Source organism: Symphalangus syndactylus, chromosome 20, assembly GCF_028878055.3.
Source record: "Symphalangus syndactylus isolate Jambi chromosome 20, NHGRI_mSymSyn1-v2.1_pri, whole genome shotgun sequence".
Classification (NCBI taxonomy): Eukaryota; Metazoa; Chordata; class Mammalia; order Primates; family Hylobatidae; genus Symphalangus; species Symphalangus syndactylus.
Window position 1 is genome coordinate 60,868,267 of NC_072442.2, and position 22,863 is coordinate 60,891,129.

The 22,863-nt window shown below is 54.5% G+C and overlaps 3 protein-coding genes across 7 annotated transcripts; all 3 read right to left on the minus strand.

Moving 5' to 3' along the window:
* Positions 1-391: 391 nt before the first annotated feature.
* Positions 392-12,401, minus strand: CHRNB1 (cholinergic receptor nicotinic beta 1 subunit). Of its 2 annotated transcripts, XM_055257534.2 has the most exons (11): positions 12,276-12,401; positions 12,052-12,191; positions 11,330-11,374; positions 10,535-10,644; positions 10,328-10,436; positions 9,827-9,974; positions 8,692-8,901; positions 3,482-3,705; positions 2,552-2,724; positions 2,067-2,214; positions 392-1,431 (listed from the first exon to the last, which is right to left on the minus strand). In XM_055257534.2, the coding sequence occupies exons 1-11, from the start codon at positions 12,331-12,333 to the stop codon at positions 1,291-1,293; spliced, it is 1,506 nt and encodes a 501-aa protein (XP_055113509.1). In that variant the 5' UTR covers positions 12,334-12,401; the 3' UTR covers positions 392-1,290. The 2 variants fall into 2 exon arrangements, with proteins under 2 accessions (XP_055113509.1, XP_063485605.1); XM_063629535.1 differs by lacking the exons at positions 12,052-12,191; positions 12,276-12,401 and adding an exon at positions 11,828-11,910.
* A 122-nt stretch (positions 12,402-12,523) lies between these two features.
* FGF11 (fibroblast growth factor 11) lies at positions 12,524-19,191 on the minus strand. 2 transcript variants are annotated; one of them, XM_055257377.2, is made up of 5 exons: positions 17,644-19,191; positions 15,885-15,995; positions 15,587-15,690; positions 14,669-14,867; positions 12,524-14,385 (listed from the first exon to the last, which is right to left on the minus strand). In XM_055257377.2, the coding sequence occupies exons 1-5, from the start codon at positions 17,834-17,836 to the stop codon at positions 14,315-14,317; spliced, it is 678 nt and encodes a 225-aa protein (XP_055113352.1). In that variant the 5' UTR covers positions 17,837-19,191; the 3' UTR covers positions 12,524-14,314. The 2 variants fall into 2 exon arrangements, with proteins under 2 accessions (XP_055113352.1, XP_055113351.2); XM_055257376.2 differs by lacking the exon at positions 17,644-19,191 and adding an exon at positions 16,638-17,543.
* Positions 19,192-19,929: 738 nt separating this feature from the next.
* On the minus strand, positions 19,930-22,125 carry TMEM102 (transmembrane protein 102). Of its 3 annotated transcripts, none has more exons than XM_055257375.2 (3): positions 21,816-22,092; positions 21,369-21,601; positions 19,930-21,259 (listed from the first exon to the last, which is right to left on the minus strand). In XM_055257375.2, the coding sequence occupies exons 2-3, from the start codon at positions 21,580-21,582 to the stop codon at positions 19,947-19,949; spliced, it is 1,527 nt and encodes a 508-aa protein (XP_055113350.1). In that variant the 5' UTR covers positions 21,583-21,601; positions 21,816-22,092; the 3' UTR covers positions 19,930-19,946. The 3 variants fall into 3 exon arrangements, with proteins under 3 accessions (XP_055113350.1, XP_063484426.1, XP_055113349.1); XM_063628356.1 differs by having other exon boundaries at positions 21,758-22,092; XM_055257374.2 differs by having other exon boundaries at positions 21,369-22,125.
* Positions 22,126-22,863: the final 738 nt, after the last annotated feature.

The following is a 22,863-nucleotide window of genomic DNA, read 5'->3' on the forward strand; positions in this document are numbered from 1 at the left end:
AAATAGATAAATAAATAAATAAATAATAAAAGTAGTGAACTAGTTCAAATTTAAAACCGTGCAGGCCAAACAAAAAAACACACTGTTGCAACCTCTGAAACATATCACATAGTGCTTTTTTCCCATCTTCTCCTGTGATCCCCAGACAATCCTATGGGGAATATGCTATCATTGTTTCATTTTACAGATGTGGAAACAAGTACAGAGCAGGCTAGTGGCTTGTGTGAGCACCAAGGCTGGAACTTGAATGAAGGTCTTTAAAACACTTGTTTTTTCTCATTACCAATGCACGCCTGTAGAAATAACTTTTTTTTAATCCTAAAGATAGTACACATTACAAAACATAATAAATTACAGAAAGGTAAAAAGAAAACGACTACAAGACCCGACATGCAAACAATAAGCACTACTTTATTTCTATTTTTATTTTTTTAGAGACAGGGTCTCACTATGTTGCCCAGGCTGGTCTCAAACTGTGGGTTTCAAGTAATCCTCCCACCTCAGCCTCCCAAGTCACTGGGATTACTGGCCTGAGTGACCATACCCAGCTTATAAACATTATTAATTGCTGTATTTACTTCTGGAAATTTCTTTCCCCTATTCAACAGATGTTAAGCACTTACTATAGGTCAGGACCTGTGCATGGCACTGGGGATGTTGCAGTGAACAAGACTTTTTTTTTTTTTTTTTTTTTTGAGATGGAGTTTTGCTCTTGTTGCCCAGGCTGGAGTGCAATGGCGTGATCTTGACACACTGCAACCTCTGCCTCCCAGGTTCGAGTGATTCTCCTGCCTCAGCCTCCCTAGTAGCTAGGACTACAGGCATGTACCACTACACCCGGCTAATTGTGTATTTTTAGTAGAGACGGGGTTTCTCCATGTTGGTCAGGCTGGTCTCAAACTCCCGACCTCAGGTGATCCACCCGCCTTGGCCTCCCAAAGTGCTGGGATTACAGGCGTGAGCCACCGCACCTGGCCAAGACGCATTTCTTGACCTCATAAGGTTTATAATCTAGTTCCTGTTCTTTGTTCTATTTCACTGGCGACCTAGGTGTTGATATCCATAAGAGCTTCTTCAAGATCCCAAAGAGTAAATCAGATGATACTGCATTTCAGGTGGGTCCAAGACACCTGCTTACCCAGCCCTCAGTCCAATGCAGTCCCCAGAAGCGAAAATAAGAGGCCCGGATTCCTCGTGAAGGAGTTAAGAGGCAGAGAAGGATAGGGCTTGACAGTATCACCAAACTCTCACTTCAACTGGCAGAGGGCCTGGGTCTCGACCCTCCAGTCTTCAAGGAAAGGGGTCTGGAGGAGGCAAGTGGTACGTGGCATCCAGGAAGATGACTAGGGTCCCAACGCTGGTGAAGATGATGAAAGTCCACAGGAAAAGGCGGTCCACTACCATGGCCACAAACTGCCAGTCCTCCTTCAGCTGTGGGTAGGCAAAGGAAACTTCCTGAGCTCTGGGCCCAGACCCCCAGGGAAACCCCCCCATCTCCCCGCCCAGTACCCGCCTGAGTCCTCCTACCACTGGTTTGAGGCAAGAGCCGGCAGCCCAACAGGAGAGCGAGACTGCAGGCAATGCATGGGCATAAAGAACCATTAGGTAAGCAGGGGGTGGGACCAAATGAGGGAGAGGTCCAATCAGAAACGAAAGCGAGGCCGGGCGCGGCGGCTCACGCCTGTAATCCCAGCACTTTGGGAGGCCGAGGTGAGCGGATCACCTGAGGTCAGGAGTTTGAGACCAGCCTGGCCAACATGGTGAAGCCACGTCTCTACTAAAAATACGAAAATTAGCCGGGCGTGGTGGCGCGCGCCTGTTGTCCCAGCTACTCGGCAGGCTGAGGCAGGACAATCGCTTGAACCCGGAAGGCGGAGGTTGCAGTGAGCCGAGATCGCGCTACTGCACTCCAGCCTGGGCGACAGAGCGAGGCTGTCTCAAAACAAAACAAAACAAACAACAACAACAACAAAAAAAAAAAAAACGAAAACGAGTGCTGGTGCGGAATTTGGGGGTGGGGCCAAGGTCGCCTAGGCCCGGCCTTGTTCCACCCCCGTTGGACATACCGCATCGTGGTCCTCCTGTTCCTGCAGCTGTCGAGCGATGTAGCTGATAGAGGAGACGACCTCCCGTAGCTCCGGAGGCAGGGCCACAGCCCGGTTTGGACCATCGATAAATCGCCGCAGATCAGGGGCAGACAGTTCAGGCTGGAATCTGGAAGAGGAGTGACTGGCCACGCCCAAACGCAAAGACAGCCAGTGCCAGCGACCCAGGCCCCGCTCCAGATGCCTCCAACAACTTGCCAGTTCTCAAAACCCGAGAGCCCTTCATGCTCTCCCCGCCAGCAGTGATCTCTCTAGCCTTGTGCAACTTCTTCCACCGCCTCTGTTTCAGTTCCCACCTCCCCTCAAAGTGAGCTGCAGGGGTACTACAACTCCCATGATGCTCAACCACAACATCTTCGGGGAGCATGGGCCGCTTCTTCCGCACACTCTTCTGGGAACTGTAGTTCTCCCTCTCCCTTTTATGTGGGTAACGGGCGTAGTCCTACCTGTTGGGTTTGGGGAAGAGAAAATCACTTGGCGGCTTCCGGATGAAATATTCATCTGTTCCCCGACCCCAGCCACTTCCTGGAGAAGAACAGTGAGGGGGCTCCGGCATCAGGTCTCTCTCGGGTTTGGGCCTTTTTAGACCCAGGTACAGCGGAAGTTTGTGAATGAAGATCTGCAGAGTAGAAGAGGCGTATTGGTGGGGGCTTTCATGCTTTCAGACCAGAAGGGAAACAGCCAACCACCCCACTCCACATGCCCATTCCCGCGCGTGAGTATGTGCGTGCATATTCTTCCACAAACGAGCTACACAAGGAAATGCAGCCACACAGACCTAAGAGCTCTTTAGTGGGTTGGGCCTGTCGCGGTGGCTCATGCCTGTAATCTCAGCACTTTGGGAGCCCGAGGCAGGTGGATCACCTGAGGTGAGGAGTTCAAGACCAGCCTGGCCAACATGGTGAAACCCTCTCTCTACTAAAAATACAAAAATTAGCTGGGCGTGGTGGCGGGTGCCTGTAATCCCAGCTACTTGGGAGGCTCAGGCAGGAGAATCACTTGAACCTGGGAGGTGATGGTTGCAGTGAGCTGAGATTGTGCCCTTGCACTCCAGCCTGGCCACAAGAGCAAAACTCTATCTCAAAAACAAACAAACAAAAAAGCTCTTTAATGGGTTGGGAGGTATCCCGACTGGAAAGAGAGGGCTTCCAATCTGATAGTACCTAACCCTAAGAATATTTCCCTGGGACCCGAGATGGGCAGTATTGATGAAGAGAGTATGGGATCTGTGAAATGATAATGATGGGGGCCAGCTTAACTGTGCAACATTTCAACACCCAACAAGCTTGGACACCTCAACACTCTGCCACATAGCTATAGTTCTCCCTATGGTCTGTAAAAGGAAAGTTGGGGTTGGAGGAGGAGATCTTTCTTACCTGACGGACCCAAAGGGGCATGTGGTGGGTGTGGGGTGAGCGGTGGTGCAGGTTGAGAACCACAACACTAAGGATGACTGAGAAGGTGACGAGGACCATGGTAAACATGAGGTACTTGATAATAATGGGTACTGATAGGGAGGTCTCAGGTACTTTGTCGGCCAGCAGCAGCAGGAACACAGTAAGGGTCAGCAGGGCAAAGATTGAGAGCCCCATCTTCTCTCCTTGGAGGGCAGAGGGGAAGAGAGAAGGATTAGACTTGCCTGAAGGAAAGCTCTATGGCATAATCAGTGACCATGTTTCCAGGCCATTCAAAGACAGATTTCTGCAGCCAGGCACAGTGGTTCACACCTGTAGTTCTGGCACTTTGGGAGGCCAAGATGGGAGGATTGCTTGAGCCCAGGAGTTTCAGACCAGCCTGAGCAACACAGGGAGACCTCTTCTCTACAAAAACAAATTTGAGGCTGGGTCTTGCTCTGTCACCCAGGCTGGAGTGCAGTGGCATGATAATAATGGCTCATTGAAACCTCCACCTCCCAGGCTCAAGTGGTCTTCCCACCTCAGACTCCTGAGTAGCTGGGACTACAGGTGCGAGCCACCATGCCCAGCTAATTTTTGTACTTTTTGTAGAGACAGGGTTTCACCATGTTACCCAGGCTGGTCTCAAACTCTTGAGCTCAAGTGACCCACTCGCCTTGGCCTCCCAAACTGTTGGGATTACAGGCGTGAGCCACGGTGCCCAACCTCTACAAAAAGAAAAAAAAAAATTAGCCAGGCACGATGGTGCATGCTTGTGGTCCCAACTATTTGAGAGGCTGAGTTGGGAGGACTGCTTGAGCGTGGAAGATGGAGGCTGCAGTGAGCTGTGATGGCACCATTGCATTCCAGCCTGAGCAACAGAGCAAAACTCCATCCGAAAAAAAAAAAGACAGGCTTTTGGAAGGACCATCTGCATGTAAATAATTCCTATATTTGTATGTCCACCCTGGACTTCTCCCCTGAATGCCAGATATATACCCATCTGCCTACTCAACCTCTCTTGGATACTTGGATGTCTAATAAATATTTCAAGCTTAACATGTCCAAAACTGAGCCTGGCGCAGTGGCTCACACCTGTAATCCCAGCACTTTGGGAGGCCAAGGCGGGCGAATCACCTGAGGTCAGGGGTTCGAGACCAGCCTGGCCAACGTAGTGAAACCCCATTTATACTAAAAATACAAAAAATTAGCTGGGCATGTGGTGGGCGCCTGTGATCCCAGCTACTAGGGAGGCTGAGGCAGGAGAATCACTCGAACCAGGGAGGCAGAGGTTGCAGTGAGTCAAGATTGCGCCATTGCACTCCAGCCTGGGCATCAGGAGCGAAACTCCGTCTTAAAAAACAAAAGCAAAAACAAAATAAAACAAAATGTCCAAAACTAAATTCTCTTACTACCAAAGCTACTCCTCCCATAGTCTTCCCTATCTCTTATTTATTTATTTCTGTATTTATTTTTAGACAGAGTCTCACTCTGTCACCCAGGCTGTAGTGCAGTGGCGTGATCACAGCTCACTGCAACCTCTGCCTCCTGGGTTCAAGCAATTCTCCTGTCTTAGCCTCCTGAGTAGCTGGGATTACAGGTGCATGGCACCACATCTGGCTAATTTTTTGTATTTTTAGTAGAGACAGGGTTTCACCATGTTGGCCAGGCTGGTCTCGAACTCCTGACCTTAAGGGATCTGCTCGCCTTAGCCTCCCAAAGTGCTGGGATTACAGGCATAAGCCACCGCACCTGGCCTATACCTACTTCTAATTGAATGCAGATTAAGCAACGGATTAGGCAGAAATTTCTAGGGAAAGGACAGTAACCTCTGTGTCATCGGGTGATTGCCATGGAAAGGGGTGGTAACTCCCAGGTGTTTCCGTGGCAATGATAAACTGACACAGCACACTTGTGGGTACATCTTGTGGAAAGCTGCATCTGCCCTGTTCCTGTTCTAGCTGGTCCTCAATTTGGTCTGGAGTCGAGTCCCACCTCCTACATCACCACCTTGCTCCAAAGCACATTACCTTAGGTCTGAATTATTGTAAAGCCCTCCTAACTGGTCTCTTTGCTCCATCCTTTCCTCCCATGCTGACTGTTCTCAACCGAGCAGCCAGACTGATTTTGTTAAAATATAAATCAAGCCGGGTGCAGTGGCTCACGCCTGTAATCCTAGCACTTTGGGAGGCCGAGGCGGGCAGATCACCTGAGGTCAGAAGTTCGAGACCAGCCTGGCCAACATAGCGAAACCCCATCTCTACTTAAAGTACAAAAAATTTAGCTGGGCATGGTGGTGTGTGACTGGAATCCCAGCTACTCAGGAGGCTGAGGCAGAATAATCTGAACCCAGAATAATGTTGAACCCGGGAGGCGGAGGTTGCAGTGAGCCCAAATCGCGCCACTGCGCTCCAGCCCGGGCGACAGAGAGGGACTGCATCTAAAAAAAGAAAGAAAAGAAAGAAATAGAATCAGATCATATTATTCCTCTTTCCAGAAAATTCCAGTGGCTCCCCCTCTCCTGCATGAAAGCAAAGGCCTTATTATGGTCTATAGGTCCTTCCCATGAGCTCCTTGACTTCATCTCCTACTGCTTTCCCCTCTGCTTACTTCATTCAGTTGCACTGGCCTCCCTTCTGTTTCTCGAATACTCCTGACCTCAGGTGATCCACCAGCCCCAGCCTCCCAAAGTGCTGGGATTACAGGTGTGAGCCACCGCGCCCGGCCTGCTTTCCTTCTTTAGACAAAGGATTTGATGGCAGAGAGGAGGAAAGCGTGTTTTGAATACCAGAGTTAAGGATATCAGGTCTCTGAATCAGACTGCCACTGACCGGGGTTGGAATTGCAACACTGCCCCTCTCTAACTGTGTAATGATTTCAGGCAAATGACTTAAACTCTTTCAGCCTCTTTATCCTCCACTGTAAAATGAGAATGACAATTCATTACTTACCTCACAGGATTGTTGTAAAGATTAGAATTAGTACATGTACCATGTTAAATGAATTACCTTATAGCAAGTGTTCAAAAAAGAAAAACAAAAAACAACCCAAAACCCAATGCTTACATAGAACTTACTGAGTGCCAGGCATAGTTCTATTAACTCTGTCAATCCTCAAAATAATTCTATGCACTAGGGACAATGGTTGGCCCACTTCCAGATCAGGAAACTGAGACACATAGAGATTAAGGAATTTGGCCAGGTGTGGTGGCTCACACCTATAATCCCAGCATTTTGGGAGGCCAAGGCAGGTGGATCACCTGAGGTCAGGAGTTCGAGACCAGCCTGGCCAACATGGTGAAACCCCATCTCTATTAAAACTACAAAAATTAGGCAGGCATGGTGGTGGGCGCCTGTAATCCCAGCTACTCAGGAGGCTGAGAATCGCCTGAACCCAGGAGGTGGAGGTTGCAGTGAGCCGAGATCACGCCACTGCATTCCAGCCCTGTCAACAGAGCAAAACTCTGTCTCAAAAAAAAAAAAAAAAAAAAAAAAAGCCGGGTGCGGTGGCTCACGCCTGTAATCCCAGCACTTTGGGAGGCCGAGATGGGCGGATCACAAGGTCAGGAGATCGAGACCATCCTGGCTAACACGGTGAAACCTCGTCTCTACCAAAAATACAAAAAAATTAGCCGGGCATGGTGGCGACTGCCTGTAGTCCCAGCTACTCGGGAGGCTGAGACAGGAGAATGGTGTGAACCCGGGAGGCAGAGCTTGCAGTGAGCCAAGGTCACGCCACTGCACTCCAGCCTGGGTGACAGAGCAAGACTCTGTCTCAAAAAAAAAAAAAAAAAAAAAAAAAAGATTAAGGAATTTGCCAAAAGTTATCCTATTATGCTGCCTCCTAAAGAAATGTTGACTATTACTATTTTTTATTATTACTTTTATTTATTTATTTATTTATTTATTTATTTATTTATTTACTTTGAGACGGAGTCTGTCTCCCAGGCTGGAGTTCAGTGGCGCAATCTCGGCTCACTGCAAGCTGCACCTCGCGGGTTCACGCCATTCTCCTGCCTCAGCCTCCCAAGTAGCTGGGACTACAGGCGCCCGCCACCACGCCCGGCTAATTTTTTGTGTTTTTAGTAGACACGGGGTTTCACCATGTTAGCCAGGATGGTCTTGATCTCCTGACCTTGTGATCCGCCCGCCTCAGCCTCTCAAAGTGCTGGGATTACAGGCGTGAGCCACTGTGCCCGGCGGCTATTACTATTATATATTTCCCAGGGAGATAGGAGGTTAAAGGACTAGTGGGGGCCAGGTGCCGTGGCTCATACCTATAAGCCCAGTACGTTGGGAGGCTGAGGAGGACAGATCGCTTGAGTTCAGGAGTGGCAGACCAGGCTGGGCAACATGGTTAAACCCCTTCTCTACCAAAAATACAAAAAAATCAGCTGGGCCTGATTGTGGGCGCCTGTGGTCTCAGTTACACAGGAGGCTGAGGTGGGAGGATTGTTTGAGCTCAAGAGTTTGAGGCTGTAGCAAGCCATGATCACACCACTGCACTCCAGCCTGGGCAACAGAGCAAGACCCTGTCTCAAAAAAAAAAAAAAAAAAAAGGTTGGGTGCTGTGGCTCACGCCTGTAATCCCAGCACTTTGGGAGGCCGAGGCAGGTGGATCACAAGGTCAGGAGATGGAGACCATCCTGGCTAACACGGTGAAACTCTGTCTCTACTAAAAATACAAAAAATTAGCTGGGCGTGGTGGCGGGCGCCTGTAGTCCCAGCTACTCAGGAGGCTGAGGCAGGAGAATGGCGTGAACCTGGGAGGCAGAGCTTGCAGTGAGCCTATATCGTGCCACTGCACTCCAGCCTGGGTGACAGAGCGAGACTCCGTCTCAAAAAAAAAAAAAAAAAAAAAAAAAAAAAAATTAAAGGAGTAGTGGGAGTCTGAAAGTGGGCAGGGGATGTTAGGAATGGGGAAAGGGAATGGGAGAGCTATCGAAGCCTGGAGGCTTGTGGTTCAGAGGAGTAAAGGCTTTATGGATTAGAAGCTAGGACTCCTATTAGGAAAGAGTTCCAGTTTCACTGAGCGGAGGCAAGGTGGCAGTCCACGGGAGGCAGAGCCTGGGCGGGATTGCTGAAGCCCAATCTATGATGCTTTGGATTGGCAGGAAAACCCTGCCTGGATTAAGGATGAAGAGGAAGAAGCTGAGCCAATGACAAAAGAATAGGAGCCCCTTCCCCCATTACCTGCATCTGGTGGCAGGTAGAAGACGAAGATGGCCAGAAGAGTGATGAGGATGCATGGAGCAATGACGTTGACCAGGTAGAAGAGAGGCTTGCGGCGGATGATGAGGTAGAAGATGACTTCCTGGCGCTGTCCTTCCCTCCCTCCCCTAGGATCGCCTGGGGGCTGGATTAGCCGAGAGGGCTTGTGGATAATCTCCCATTGGCCATTCTCTGGGGATGAGCAGAAGGAGGGGAACACAGATGTGGGAGCTGTCCTAGTTAGTGCCAGGTATGGCTTGCTCTGCCATAGCCCAGACCTGAGAGGGCTGACTTGATGAGACTAGCTGTGAAAACTGGGCTGAGTAGCCCATCTCTAATAAACTTAGGCATCTCAATTTCCATATTTTTATTTATTTATTTTGAGACAGAGTTTTGCTCTTGTTGCCCAGGTTGGAGTGCAGTGGTGTGATCTCAGCTCACTGCAACCTGCGCCTCCCAGGTTCAAGTGATTCTCCTTTCTCAGCTTCCCGAGTAGCTGGGATTACAGGCGTCCGCCACCACACCTGGCTAATTTTTTGTATTTTTAGTAGAGACAGGGTTTCGCCATGTTGGCCAGGGTGGTCCTGAACTCCTGACCTCAGGTGATTTGCCTGCCTCCACCTCCCAAAATACTGAGATTAAGGCGTGAGCCACTGTGCCAGGCCTTTTTTTTTTTTTTTTTTTTTTTTTTTGAGACGAACTTTCACTCTGTCACTCAAGCTGGAGTGCAGTGGCGCCATCTCAGCTCACTGCAACCTCCGCCTCCCAGGTTCAAGCAATTCTCCTGCCTCAACCTCCCAAGTAGCTGGGATTTACAGGCATCTGCCACCATGACTGGCTAATTTTTTGTATTTTTAGTAGAGATGGGGTTTCACCATGTTAGGCTGGTCTCGAACTCCAGACCTCAAATGATCTGCCCGCCTCGGCTTCCCAAAGTACTGGGATTACAGGCGTGAGCCACTGCCCCCCGCAATTTCCATACTTTTAAAATGTAGATAGCCATACCCATCTTGCTGACCCCACAGGGCTATATTGGGCATCACTGACAGTATATTTATGAGCCTGTTAAAAGCTGGAAATCATAGAGCCCATGGATGTAGGAGCCATGCCTACTCACCAATGAAAGTCCCTTCATTAATGTGGATTTCCTGCTGCTCTTGCCCGTCAGAACCCAAGCCTGTCTGCAGGCTGACCTCCGAGCTGTCGTAGCTGTAGGAACTGAACACCATAGTGCAGTTCTGCCAGTCGAAGGGGAAGTAGGTGACCTGGATGGAGGGGAGAGTCACTAGAGCTGCCAGAGAACCAGTCAGCGCTGGTGGAGTTTGGGAGGCCTTTGGGGAGGGCACAGGGAAGGGGAATCACAGAGGAACTGGAGGGTTATGAAGGGGAAGCCATTAATGGCGGGGGGTGGGGAGGGCTGTCACTGAGTAAGACTAGAAGTCAAAGAAAGTGTACAGAACACTCAGTGGAAAACCAGGAGGGTAGACAAGAGGTGAGGGTCATGGGGATTAGATAATGGGGAAAGGATGAAGGATGGGAGTCGCTGGGGAGTCAGGATGTCTAAGGAAAGGGGGGTTTTGTAAGAGCTCCTTCAGCTTCGGATGTGGAGCCCGGAAACCTGGATGCTGCAGCTGCTGCGATAGATGCCCGGGGGTTGCCAACGCACGGAGCCGTCGGAGGACACCACGACATTAATGTCCAGAGCCACGTCAAAATTCCCATCATTGCTGCAGAGAAGGGATCTCATCTGGGATCAGGCTCCGCGCCCGGAGGCCCCGCCCCCCGAGGCCCCGCGCCACCTCCCGGGCTTTGGAAGGTCTCCTACTTGTTCAGTAGCACCACGTCAGGGAGCCACACGGATTCCGCCGTGATGCGGAGCAAATCGATGCCGTCGTGCTCCGCAGGGTCCCAGCTCAGCCTGTAGTCAGTCCACTCCTAGTGAAGCAGAGGCTGAGGGGCTGCCCCGGGTTGGAGGCCCGGAGGGACTTGGGATTTCCAAAGGAAGCCCAGGAAGGGAGTGCAAGGAAGGGGAGCAGGGCAGGCATAAACTGTGGGTCAAGGGGCCGGAGTTCTGGCTCTGGCTCCGCCTTCACTCGCTGGGATCCACATCAGCTAATTTCCCTTCCCCCGCACCGGGCTTCAATTTTTTACTCTGTAAAAATGAGGAGGCTGCAGTAGCTAGCCTCTAAAACAGTGGTTTTCAAACTGCAGTTCGAAATCCTTTAGTGGATGGGGAATTAAATTAGCGGCCCCAAACTAGTGTTTCAAAAATTAGAATGGGCCAGGTGCAGTGGCTCACGCCTGTAATCTCAGCACTTGGGGAGGTTCCCCCCGAGGCTGGCGGATGGCTCAAGCCCCCGCGTTCAAGACCCCCCCGCGTGCAACATAGTGAGACCGCATCACACACACACACACATACACACACACACACAATTGGAATTAAAAATGCATGGGGTGCAACTCCTGTAGTAAAGTTAGGTGTTGTTTCCTCGAGCTTTTGCTTCAATTATAAACGTGTTATCTAAAGTCATGATGTAAAAAATATTCTTACTGGGCTGGATATTCAAGGAAATTGTCAAGACAGCGGGAAGCCCTTTCCCACCCCGCGGGGTCTCCATACCAGGTCTAAGTACACCTTTGTGCTCATCTCTTCATCCTTCTCGTTCTAGAAGGGAAAAATTTAAGGGGTAAAGGTGAAGTAGGGTGGAGAGAAATGAGGGGGCTGGGGGGGCCAACCTCTTTCCAGGGAACCCCGCCCCCTTTTCTGAGCCCCACCCTCTTGGGTCCAAGTCCACCTCCCAGAAGCGGCGTTAGTTTAAGACCTGCCTCTATCTCAGAAACACCCCTTCCTGCCGTCTACACTCCCAGCCTATCAACCTACCAGACCCGCCCCTGCCTAGCCCTCCGCCTAGCTCTGTCCCGGGTCCTACCTTCAGCTCATAATCCACCCAGCCCCGAACCTCCACCTGCTGCCATTTATTGACCCCTGAGCACCAAGCTCCGCCCCACCCTGGGCACTCAGGACCCATGTGGCCCTACCTCGAGGTCCGTCCCCCAGCCCCTGCCTCGTTCCCAGCTCCACTTTAAGGTCCGGTCACAGGTCCGTCCATCACCCTACCCGGCTCTACTCCAGGCCCGTCCACCACCCACGGCCAGAGCTTGTCAACTGGTGTGATTTCGATCCAATCTTCACCAAAGGCTGGTCCATGTCAGCCTGGTCTTGTCCCAAGCACCGCCCCCCCCCCCCGCCCCCGGCCTGTCCCCTGTCCGGCCTTGCCTAAAGCCACGCCCCCGGCTGGTCGGCGGGCCTGACTTCCACCCCGCCCCCCCGCGCGCCCTCACCAGGCTGATGAGTTGAGCCAGGATGAGACCAACGCTGACCCTGACACGGTCTCCCACCTCCCGCGCTGGCCGCACGGAGCTATCATAGCCAGAGAAAAGTTTCTCCCGGAGTCGGCCCTCCGCCTCCGAGCCGCGGACGCCTGGGGGAGGAGAGACTAAGTGCAGCCCCGGTGCCTGGCCACGATCGCTGGCCCCGTCACTGCTCCTTCGGGGCCTACACTTACCTGGGGCGAGCGGCGCCCCCAGCGCCCCCAGCAGCATCAGCAGAGCCCCTGGGGTCATAGCCTGGCGGCTCGCTCGGTGACTTCGCTCGGAGAGCCGCTGGGACCGCCAGCACAGGGGAAGTGACGAGGAGCCCGGGAATGTGCACCTGTTGCTGGGGGGCAGCCGCCAGCCCACCCGCCCCGCCCCCGGGACTTGATCCTGCCTCGAGCAACTGCCAAGCCCGCCACCGACAGATGACAGACAGCACTTCAGTTGTATAAATCGTCTTTAATTGAGAAAGCTGGAGTGGAGACCCGATCCCCTGGGAGCAGGGCCAGGAGTTGGGTGGAGCCTGAGCGGACTTTGTGTGGGTGAGGGGGCATCTACTCCTCTTGCAACGACCCAGAAGTAGAACAGCCTAAGGAAACGCGACCTGCCTTAGAGCCCTAGTCCCTCCCTTAGGGCCCCCTCAGCCTACCCTATCCAAGTCTGAGGCTATGGAAGTCTCCCTCCTAGTTCACTAGCAGGTTCCCAGTCTTTTCCAGGCTGCCCCTAGCGCTCCACGTTTTTCTGAAAAAATCTAGACAGGCCCTTTTTGGGTACCTAAAACCCAGCTGAGGTTGTAAGCTGTAAGGTAAAGCAAGTTCTATCCAATTAGAAGCTGTTGGGGTGTATGAGGTCTGGAGTGCAAGAGGCCTTCACCCTCCTCGGCCTGACCTGTAGGGGAGAAGGGTGAGACTTATTGCTGAATTGGGGTCTCCTCACTGGGAGGGTCAAGGCTGTATCCATTTGTCCTTTTTATTCAGGACATATTACTCTAAGGACCTCAGCTTTAAAGGGGACCCGGAAGGAATTCCTGCTGAGGTAGCTAAGTATTCATGTCCACGCAACACAGATGCAGGTTCAATCATGCCATAATTTTGGCCCCTCCCCCATCCCAGCTTCCCTACTATGAGCCAGGGATCCTTCCAAAATTCCTCTGCCCTTCTCCAGACTCTGTCTCCCTGGCACGACCTCAGCTGGGTTGAGGGAGCTAGAAACTACATGTAAAAATAAGCTTAGCATTCTATATGGAAGAATCATATTTTTAGAGAATTATCTAGGAAAAACAAGAAATGGTTCTTGATTCATCCAGAACTGTTTTTATGAATCATAGCTGGGTCTTTTCCAGAACTCATCCGTAATAGGTATCACTCAAGAAGGTGGGAGGGTGGGGCTAGAACTTACTTAGAGCAATAATATGGCTATACATGCCCCAGCTCCATCCTGTGTAAAAGGGCTGAGAGTCATGATCTATGTCCTAGAGCTAGGATTTAGGGGGAAGTATGGCTCCATAAAGCTCTAGAATTGGTTGTCTCTGGGATAAGAAGGTTAAACCTGTGGTCATCTGAGACTGGTTCCAGTTCAGGCCAAAGCCAGCAGCTAGACAAGGCTCAAATCTAGCCTCTTTCTTCTTGGAAACCAGGGGTCCATCTGAGTCACGGACAGAAGCCTGATGGATCCAGAGCAAAGGCTGGCAGCATGCCTGGGTTCCAGCACACAGCCCTAGTGCAGAAGTGGCCCTGGCTAGGGTGTCTAGTGTTCCAGAATGTGTCCAGACCAAGGTAGAAGGTAGAGTAGGGAAAGAAGGACACAGGAATCCTGAGCTCCAGTGAATCTAGAAACGGCTCAGTGGCAATGAAAAGGGGCACAGGACTCCAGGAACTGGATGAGCTGGGGTGGGAAGTGTTTATGCCCTGGCTGTCCATGTGGGAACTCCCAGCGCCATCTCAGGAAAAGGCATGGGGTTGTGTGAGTGTGGAAAGAAAGAAGTGATCAGCCAGGACAATCTTCAGACATCCCCCTCTCTGACTCCCTCCTAGGCCCAAGGATCTAAGGGTCTCAGCAGCCTCGGAAGTCACAGCCAGCCCCTGAGCTCCCTCAGAGTAGAGCACCCGGTGGGACCTGGCTGCTCAGGGCATGTGTGTGGCAGCAGGGGTGAGAGCAGGACTGGGAGACAGGTTGTGGTGGTGGCTGGCTCACTGGGAGTGCAGGGAACCTCCAGTCCAGGGACTACATTTCAGGGGGCAGGGGGACTGGAAGGGGAGGCCTCGGGGACACTGTGGAGAGAAGGCTCCCGGTACATGGCCACTGTGAAGGGGAGAAAGAGAGGAGCAGGGAAGGAGAGTTAGGCACAGAGGGACCCAGGTAGAACCAGTACTCCGAAAGGGCTCCCATCCCGTACACTCACCCTCCCAGAACCCCAACACCACAGGAAGACAGCACCCAAACCCCCAAAGGGCAAAGCCTTCCTGGCTTGATCTGTCATAAAGGGTCCTCTTATCACTTGTAGCCTGAGCTTTCTGCCCCTAAATGTCCATATCAAGGTCAATACCCTCTCTTGTGGCCCACATTTTCTTGAGTCTATACCCACCCTCCAGGAGCTTGGGCAGAAAGTGGGCAGCTGCCTTGGTCTTCTTAACTCGGTTTCCCTTCATGACCTGGCCCTCCTTGTCCAGGCCGAGGTACCAGGCCCGACCAGAACGACGCTGGCGGTAGAGAGCAGAGGCGTACAGGACGTAGTAATTCTCAAAGACACACTCCTTAAAGCGACACTCAGCTGTGAAATGTGGCTAACGAGACAAAGACCCAGAAAGGCACACAAAGTCAGAGAGATAAAAAGACACATCACTGGGCAGAAAGGAGCTCGTGGAAAGCACAAATCCATACGTTTTTTGGGGGAGGGGAGGACAACTTCTGAGTCCATGTAGGACCTGGGAGCAAAGGGAGGACAAGGAAGAGGGCTGAGGGCTAAGAACTAGGCTCTGGGCCAAGCACGGTGGCTCATGCCTATAATCCCAACACTTTGGGAGGCTGAGGCTGGTGGATCACCTGAGGTCAGGAGTTCGAGACCAGCCTGGCCAACATAGCAAGACCCTGTCACTATTAAAAAAAAAAAAAAGAACTAGACTTTTAGGGGTCTTGGAATAATATTCCTTCTCTCCACTGTACTCCCAATCTCTCACTATCCCCTATCCTGGATGACTCTAGGGAAGTGAGTAATGACAAAATCTGGAGGAGGTGGGATGAGAAGTAGGGGCCCTAAAAGGCAGAAAGAGTTGGACGTTCAAAGAACCTGGGGCTGTGTTGGGGGTGTGCAAGGAGTGGGGATTGGAGAGACCCTAGAGGAGCTGGTCTGGAACCGGCAGCGACGACAGGCCATCAGCAAAAGCTGGAGGGAGGAGTCCCGGGCAAAATGTCTGTAGTTGAGGAAGGCTGTCATTCCCTCAAGGGACAAATTGAGGAAGGGGAGTCCCCAGTATTTCCCGGCCACTCAGCCTCATTGTCTCACCGAACTGTAGAGCAGTCCCTCAGCATTCATGGCCATGTAGTGACCCAGCTTGGCGCTCTGGATGGTGACCACACGGAGGCCCACAGGGATCAGGTTGAAGTGGGCTGCGGGTGGAGAGAGGGAGCATCAATACCCAGGCTTCTGACCCTCACCTGAGCTCCCCTCATCCCAGCTCCGCTTTTTCCCTTAGAGGTCAGGAAGACGGGCCAATGGCAACAGAAGCTGAAAAGGGAATAGGATTGTCATCTCCTGTCCCCATTCTCCCCCTTCCCACCCAGCAGCCAGCTTCCCCTCTCACTGAAGGAGCTGGTATCCTCTGGGGTGCCCTGGATGCTTCCGTCGGGATTCGCCTGGAGGTAGAAACCCTGGCGGCAGAACAGTTTGGTGACGATGCCTTTGAGCTGAGGCTCTGGAGAGAGAGACATTCATCTTTGAAAATGACATTTCTGTTCCCAGAAACATTCCTACACTTGGCAGGATCAGAGGGAAGAAAGGAGAATGAAAGGAAGGAAGAGGGTCCCAGGGCCCCAGCTCTCTTACCCTCCAAGCACGCTCTCTTCCCACCTCTCTTTCACTCCTGGGAAAGCTGGTGTGGGTCCCTTCTGTTTCCTATAACCAGGAGCTTTCAGTGTAATTTATTGAAATTTATTAAAATGGCTTAATTCCTACCCTACAGCTCAACCAGAAGTGGGGAGGAGTGGGGGAGGAGGGAGGGGAGAGATATATCAAAAGGCAGGAACAGAGAGAGACCAGCAGGGGTACTGAAGGGGCAGCGTGTTTGCGAAGGTGGGGGACCTTGGCAGCAGCAAATTGACCACAGGGTAGGGGCTCTCCCTCAGGAGTGGGGGTGGGACTGGGCCTGACGCTGACTCAGCACCTGCTGCGGCTGCCGCTAGCTTGGCGAGAGCCTTGCCTTGGCCCAGCGCCGGCCTGTCTGACACTGACCCATCTGTCTGTCTGTCTGTCTGTGGCTCGCGGCGGCCCAGTTTTCCCTGAGGCTCAGCCTCTCCCCTTCGGCCAGGTAACCCGCCTGGGGTAAGGGAGACCTTACCAAGGATATGGGGGGTGGGAGCTGAGGAGATGGAGAGGCAGGCTGAGTCACGTGGGGGCCCGGTCCCACTCAGAGGGTGGGCTGCGGATTGTACCACTACGGGCAGCCGGTGGCGCGGGGAGGAGGGCGCGAGGGGGCTACCCTTAGAGGAGCTGGGAGCGGGCGGGAGCAAAGCCAGAGGGACTCCCTGACTGTCGTACATGGACGGGGACCACACTCTAACTCTCACAACTCTCCTCCCCTACGCTTGCTCTCTGCCGACTTCCCTGTCCCCCCTTGTAGGTGGTACGACCCCCAAGAGTCGGCGCCCGTCTCTAGCCGTGAGCTGTGTCTGAGTTCCTCCCAGCGTAGGGTCCCCTGAGCCTACGGGACCCGATTTCGGAGTGGCGCGGGGATTACGGGAGGGGGTGCCCAGCTCCGTTCTTGAAGCGCAGGTCACAGGAGGAGGGCGCATAGAGGGCTGGCTGGCGAGGTAGCTGCAAGGACACCCGAGGGAGAGCTGGGGAGATTGGCTTGGAGCCAGGAGAGCTCGACCAGGAGGAACCGAGCCCAGGCGTGGAGGAGCGGGAGAACCGGGGCGGGCGGGGACTGGGGGGGCGTGCAGCTGGAGCTGCAGAAATCCTTGGGGTGACCCAGGCATCTGGAAACCCCCAGGCCCCTCCGCTCCAGATTGAAAGAATCGCGAGAACCGGCACGTAGGCGGAGGACGATGGGGGTGGGGACTGCTGTGTTGGGAAGGGGGGACGAGCAGGAACTGCGAGGCTTTCGGGGCGCCAGACTTAGCCCCTCAAGCCTTCCCCTTGACCTCGAAAATGAGGAGACTCCGGTTTATGGACAAAAGAGAAGGGAAACTGAGGCACAGTCTGGCAGGGACTTTGTCGTCCTGGCCCACCCCCTTCCACTTTCGGGGAGCCCCTCAGCCGGGCCCTATTCTTCAGAGTCCCTGGCCTCAATCTCCCAGGCAGAGAAACCTCTGGCCGGGAGACCCCGCCCCAGCCGCACTCACCCGGGCCGCGGTCCGGCCGCGCGGGCCGCCCCCCGCACAGTCGCACCTTGGACAGCAGGATGAGGAGCTGCTTCTGGCAAAGGGACTTGGTGCCGCGGGGACACACGCGCCGCTGCGCCGACACTGGCCGGCTGCCCCCGGGCTCGCGGACCTCCCGCTTCTGCCGGATCAGGCTACTGGCCAGCGCCGCCATGGCGCCCCGGGAGGAGACACCCCCAAACCGGCCGGCGCCCGGAGCGCGCTGGGCTCCCCCAGAGGAGCCCGCTCACTAGGGCATGCTCTTGACGCTCAGGCCCCGATTCGCTGCCCCACCCACAGGACCTGAGGATAAGCCCCAGACCCCCCCACACGTACCCCCCTCCACAGCAGCCAGTTACCACCCGTGGGCCCAGTGCTGGCTCCACCAGATCCAGCAGCCTATGTACTCCTCCGTGGATCCCACCCTCGAGTTTTGCCTCCTATTGAAAACGTCCCCTTTCCCTCCTCTCCGGTGTCTGTCCCCACTTCGCCTATCCCAAAGCCAAGACCCCCTAAATTTCCAAGACGTGGTTTAAATATCTCCAGGCACCTTTCCACTGTATTTTGGGACGCACTCCTGCCAAATCCACTCTTGCAATCTACAGGGTGTGGGACTTTAGCTTTGGGGATATTCGCTCATCCCACCCCTACTGGGGCACTGCCAATGTCAGGAAGGAACCCAGCCTTGGTGTTTTTTCCTTTGCTACACTCTAAATGGAGGGGATCCCCCACTTTTTTCACTGAAATCCCCCCAAAATATGTCTCAGAATATCCAGGTTGCCCAGGTTCAGTATGACAGGGCTCCCAGACCCTCTGGCTGGATAATACCTTTTTCACCAAGTCACCCCCAGGTCTAGTAGCGTAGCATTCTAGCGGCCAAGACCCTTTCTTCACCTTCACACCCTCCGCTCCTTTTGAAGTCACCTCCAAATCCACCCTTCCTAGTGGATACACCAGGTAGTTGTCTGGAGGGCCTTCCGCCACCTCAAAATGAGGAGCATCCGTGTTTGTTTTTTTCTCCCCTGGCTGCCCCTTAAATTTTCTTGGGGACAGCTGGTGCTGTTTAGATCCCACGCCCTCCAATCTAACCAGCCCCCCAAGAGAGGAGTGCACCCACGTTGTCACCAGTACCCAAATGTGAACAGGCCCCCTACAAGTCAGAGCGGATCACAGCTTCCTGCGACAGGGCTTCCTCGTCCTCCCTGGGATTGCCTATAGCACCCCCCTTCCTTTCCCCGACGCCCCTCAACCTGTCCTGTCCTGTTGATCCGGTGACGGGTGGCGCTGGCTTCGGCTCCAGGCTCCTCCCTCCCCGTCCCCCGCAAACAGAGCTTCCCCCCACGCCCGGCTAGGCGTCCCGGACCCTCGGGAAGGAGTGAGGATGTCTCTGCAGAGCTCCCTGGTCCGGCGAAGTCAGAGCACTGGGCCGGTGGCTGGACCAGGCAGAGCGGCGGCAGCGGCGGCAGCGGCAGCGGCTGTGGAAAGCTGAGGCGGCGGCGGCGGCGGCGGCGACAGCAGTTCCCCCTCCTCGGAGAGCCGGCCCGGGGGCGGGGCAGGGGGCGGAGACGCTGGGAAATAGGAGGGTGAAGCCGGGCAGGAGGAACCCCGGGGTTCCTTGGAGGTAGAGAGTGCGGACTGTGTCTTACAAGCAGGCAAAGCCGAGGCAAGGCCGCACGTCTCAGCCTTCAGAGGAGGAGGGACAAGAAGGCCTCCTGAACGCACTCCTGGATAGGAGGGAGAGGTTGGGCCTAAGGGAGGGAATGGCGGACGCTGGGAGAATGGAGAGAGACCCTACTGGCCGGGATGTTAGTGAGGACAGAACCGCACGAGGAAAGTGGGGGAAGAACTGGAGAGATGGAGGAGGGGTGGTGGTGAGATCCAGCCTCGGGCATAATCCGGCCTCCTTCATATCTCTGCCTTTGTGTGAGCCAAATTGATCAGACCCTGGTCTCCATAACTCCTTTTCGCGTTTGGTCAGCAAATATGTTTCTCCCATTTCTATTGGCCCTTAAGAGAAATGACCAAAAGAACTGGGGACAGACGGTTTCTAGAAGCTGCCCCTGGAAGAAGTGCTGGCCACAGATGTGGAGAATAGCGAGGTTGGAATGGGGCAACCTGTGCGGGGGGCAGGCGGGTGGGCGTAGAGGAGGAACCAACAGGGAGGCCTTCCAGAAGGGGGGCTTCAGGCCCAGGGAACACAGTCAGTCCCCCAGGCGAGGGGCGAGCAGGGCCCCCCACGTCCCGCTCGCCCACGGAGGCACTTTCCACTGGTAGGAACAGCGTCTTTAATGGGACCCGCCCCCCACGCCCGCCAAACCGCCCCCCTTGCGGGCCACTTTGGCCTCCTCCACCGCGGCACGGAGGGCCCGGGCAGGGTCCCCGCGGAGCCGGGCCAATTCTCCCAGCAGCGCAGCGCAGTCGTCCCCCGTACGGAGCTGTCGGCCGTTCAGAAAATAGTGAGGCAACGTCCCGGCCTCGAGCACTCGGCCCAGCTCGTCTAGCAGCCCGAGGCAGCAGGCGCCCGCATTTTCCGGCCGCGCCAGATAGAGCGCAGGCAGCCGCTCGCACGCCCAGTACAGCAGCGTCCGCAGGAGGTAGGGCGCCGCCGCCCGGGTCCCGGCCACCAGCGGGCGCAGTAGCGCCTGGGCCGCCGCGTGCGCCTGCAGCAGAGGCGCTGGTATGCGCGCTTTGAGCGCCAGCTCCTGGCGGGCGAAACAGAGCTGCCAGGCGGAGGCGCACGGCCGCTCGGTGCCGCCACCGGGCACCAGGTAGAAGGAAGCCGACTCAGAGGCCAGCGGACCAGCCCACGAGTGGCTCCGAGCCCCCTCGGGCCAGCCCGCCACGGACACCACTGGGATCAGGTCAAAGAGCAGGAGGCGGCGAGGGGGCTCAGGGGTAGCCAGGAGGACTGTGGTGAAACCCGCGTGGCGAGCTGCGTGCACCAAACGCGGAGCACCCGGGACAGGGATCAGAGACTCGGCGACCGCCGCCAGCGTAGCAAAGAACCAGGCAGCGACCTGGGCGGAACATAATGTGGGCCACGCTTCCCGAGCCTCCGATGGCTTTGGGACTGGGCTTTCGACAGCTGCCTTGGTGACGTCACTACTCATTGTTTTCAAAGGTGCGGTAGAGCCAAGGTCGACGACGTCATGCTGAGGCGACTCGGACGCTGAAACGTCACTAGGTGATTTTTCCAAAGACACTGGCGCCTCGTGCTCAGTGACGTAGCTGTGCGGCTGGTCTACAGAGCTTTGCCAGTCCTTGGAACTTTCTTCGCTCTCCGTTCGGTGGATCGAATCACGTGCTCCCGGGACTGGGGGTCCTAAGCAATCCTGCCACATCTCCCGGATGAGGGTTCCGCACACTATCTCTGGGAGGCAGACCTGTGCGTAACAGGATTCCAGGTCCAGTTGGAGTTCAGTGCCGTCCAGTGAAAACATGGGCACTAGGAGTGTGAAGCCGGCATCGTAGTGAGGTCCCCGGGCGTAGGGACCCAGGGGTGCATACCCCAGATCCAGGGAGCCCTCGCGAATCCCACCACGAAGCAGCAAGAGCTCTGCCTGGGGAGGAAAGCGAGGGTCCCGGCGGTGAACTAGACCTAAAAAAAGGGAACAGATCGTGGAGGGCGTCGCCCGAAGCCGGGGCAGGGGCGGGAGCGTAGTGAGGCTGAGAGCTGTGAGTTCCCAAAGGCAAGTAGGGTTACTTACCAAGCAAAGAGAAGACAAAGTCCTTGGCCCGGAGGAGATCGGCTCCCGGCTTGGGCCCGTCACTCCAGCTCTCCTGCACACCCAGCTCCTGGATCAGCTGGGTCAATTCCTGCAGCTGCGCCCCGGAGCAGAAGTCGATGTCCGTGAGCGGCCGAGCTGGGGCCGGGGGCGGCGGGCCCCACCAGGGGGCACTCCCCCAGACCGCGGAAGCCATGCGGTTCTATCGCTTTGGGCTACGGAAAACACGGAAGGGAGGTGGCTTTGCTGCCACAAAGTCGTCCCCGTTCTTCCCTCTTTCTGAGGCCGAGCGAGTGCCCCAGACACAAGCTACAAATGGGTCTGTAGATGATGGGTTCTAAATTTAGTCCTCAAAATGAACAAATAAATACCTCTTCTATCCTGGCCCTTTTCTCATATGCAGGTCCCCGCCCCCATGAACTGGTTTACCGGACTCAGCAGGTAAAAAGTAACTGTTGGCTCCTCCTACGGAATGCAGTAGCCAGCCTCCGCCGCCGCCCCTTGTCTACCTCCCTTTACCTCTCTTTTGGAAGAGGCTTATTGGTCTGCGGCTTCCCCCTTATGGGAAGCAGTAAGGGTGGGGAGGAGAAATAGATTCAACAGGTTACTTCTTCCTGATGCCCATGTGGCCACGCCCCTACATTTTAGGCCACGCCCCTTTCTGGAGGTTGTCGAGGTGGTTTCTGCCGGGTAGGGTCGCCAGTCAGAGCTCGATCACTCCTTTGGCCCCGCTGAGATCCCGCGTTATCCTGGGAGTTGTAGTTTCCCGCCCTATTAGGGCGTAGGAGCCACGCCCCCACATCCTTTCCTGTTCCGCTGAAGTAGTGCCTGATGGAAGTTGTAGTTCCTCTGGAGATAGATTATTCTGTCTCTTTTCACGCCCATATCAACCCCACTCAAACATTCCTTGGGGCTTGAGAGAGGTAATAGAATGGCTCTGAGTCGCAAAAAATAATGAAGGATGGGCCGGGCGCGGTGGCTCACGCCTGTAACCGCAGCACTTTGGGAGACTGAGGTGGGTGAATCACCTGACGTCAGGAGTTCAAGGCCAGCCTGGCCAACATGGCGAAACCTTGTCTCTACTAAAAATACAAAAATTAGCCGGGCGTGGTGGCGGACGCCTGTAATCCCAGCTACTTAGGAGGCGAGGCAGGAGAATCACTTGAACCCAGGAGGCAGAGGGTGCAGTGAGCTGAGATCGTGCCATTGCACTCCAGGCCTGGGCGATAAGAGCGAAACTCCATTTCAAAAAAAAAAAAAAAAGTAATAAGGGACACACCCTAGGGCTGGGGAGAGATAGGGACCCCTGCATCCCTGTGTGATACAGGAGCCCTGGTCACTTAGATCTACTAGGGTTCTTCCATGCAAGTATAACTTCCACATTTTGGGGATGAGGAGAGTACCGCCTAGAAAGGTTACACAGCTGAGCCAGGGAGGTGCTGGAAAGGGGTTCCCTGACTGGGTGGGGTTGGGGGGG

Bases quoted from the DNA above. Each gene is read 5' to 3' on its own strand.
- CHRNB1 (XM_055257534.2), bottom strand. From the start codon at position 12,333: ATGACCCCAGGGGCTCTGCTGATGCTGCTGGGGGCGCTGGGGGCGCCG. The intron at 12,192-12,275 runs GTAAGTGTAGGC...CTCCTCCCCCAG, and splicing joins GGGGGCGCCGCTCGCCCCAG to GCGTCCGCGGCTCGGAGGCG. The intron at 1,432-2,066 runs GTATGTCCAACG...GCCTACCCACAG, and splicing joins AACAGGAGGACCACGATGCG to CTGAAGGAGGACTGGCAGTT.
- FGF11 (XM_055257376.2), bottom strand. From the start codon at position 16,839: ATGTACGACAGTCAGGGAGTCCCTCTGGCTTTGCTCCCGCCCGCTCCC. The intron at 15,996-16,637 runs GTAAGGTCTCCC...CTCTCTCTCCAG, and splicing joins TCCCACCCCCCATATCCTTG to AGCCTCAGCTCAAAGGCATC. The intron at 14,868-15,586 runs GTGAGACAATGA...TTGTCTCGTTAG, and splicing joins AGGGACTGCTCTACAGTTCG to CCACATTTCACAGCTGAGTG.
- TMEM102 (XM_055257374.2), bottom strand. From the start codon at position 21,582: ATGGCTTCCGCGGTCTGGGGGAGTGCCCCCTGGTGGGGCCCGCCGCCC. The intron at 21,260-21,368 runs GTAAGTAACCCT...CCCTTTTTTTAG, and splicing joins CTTTGTCTTCTCTTTGCTTG to GTCTAGTTCACCGCCGGGAC.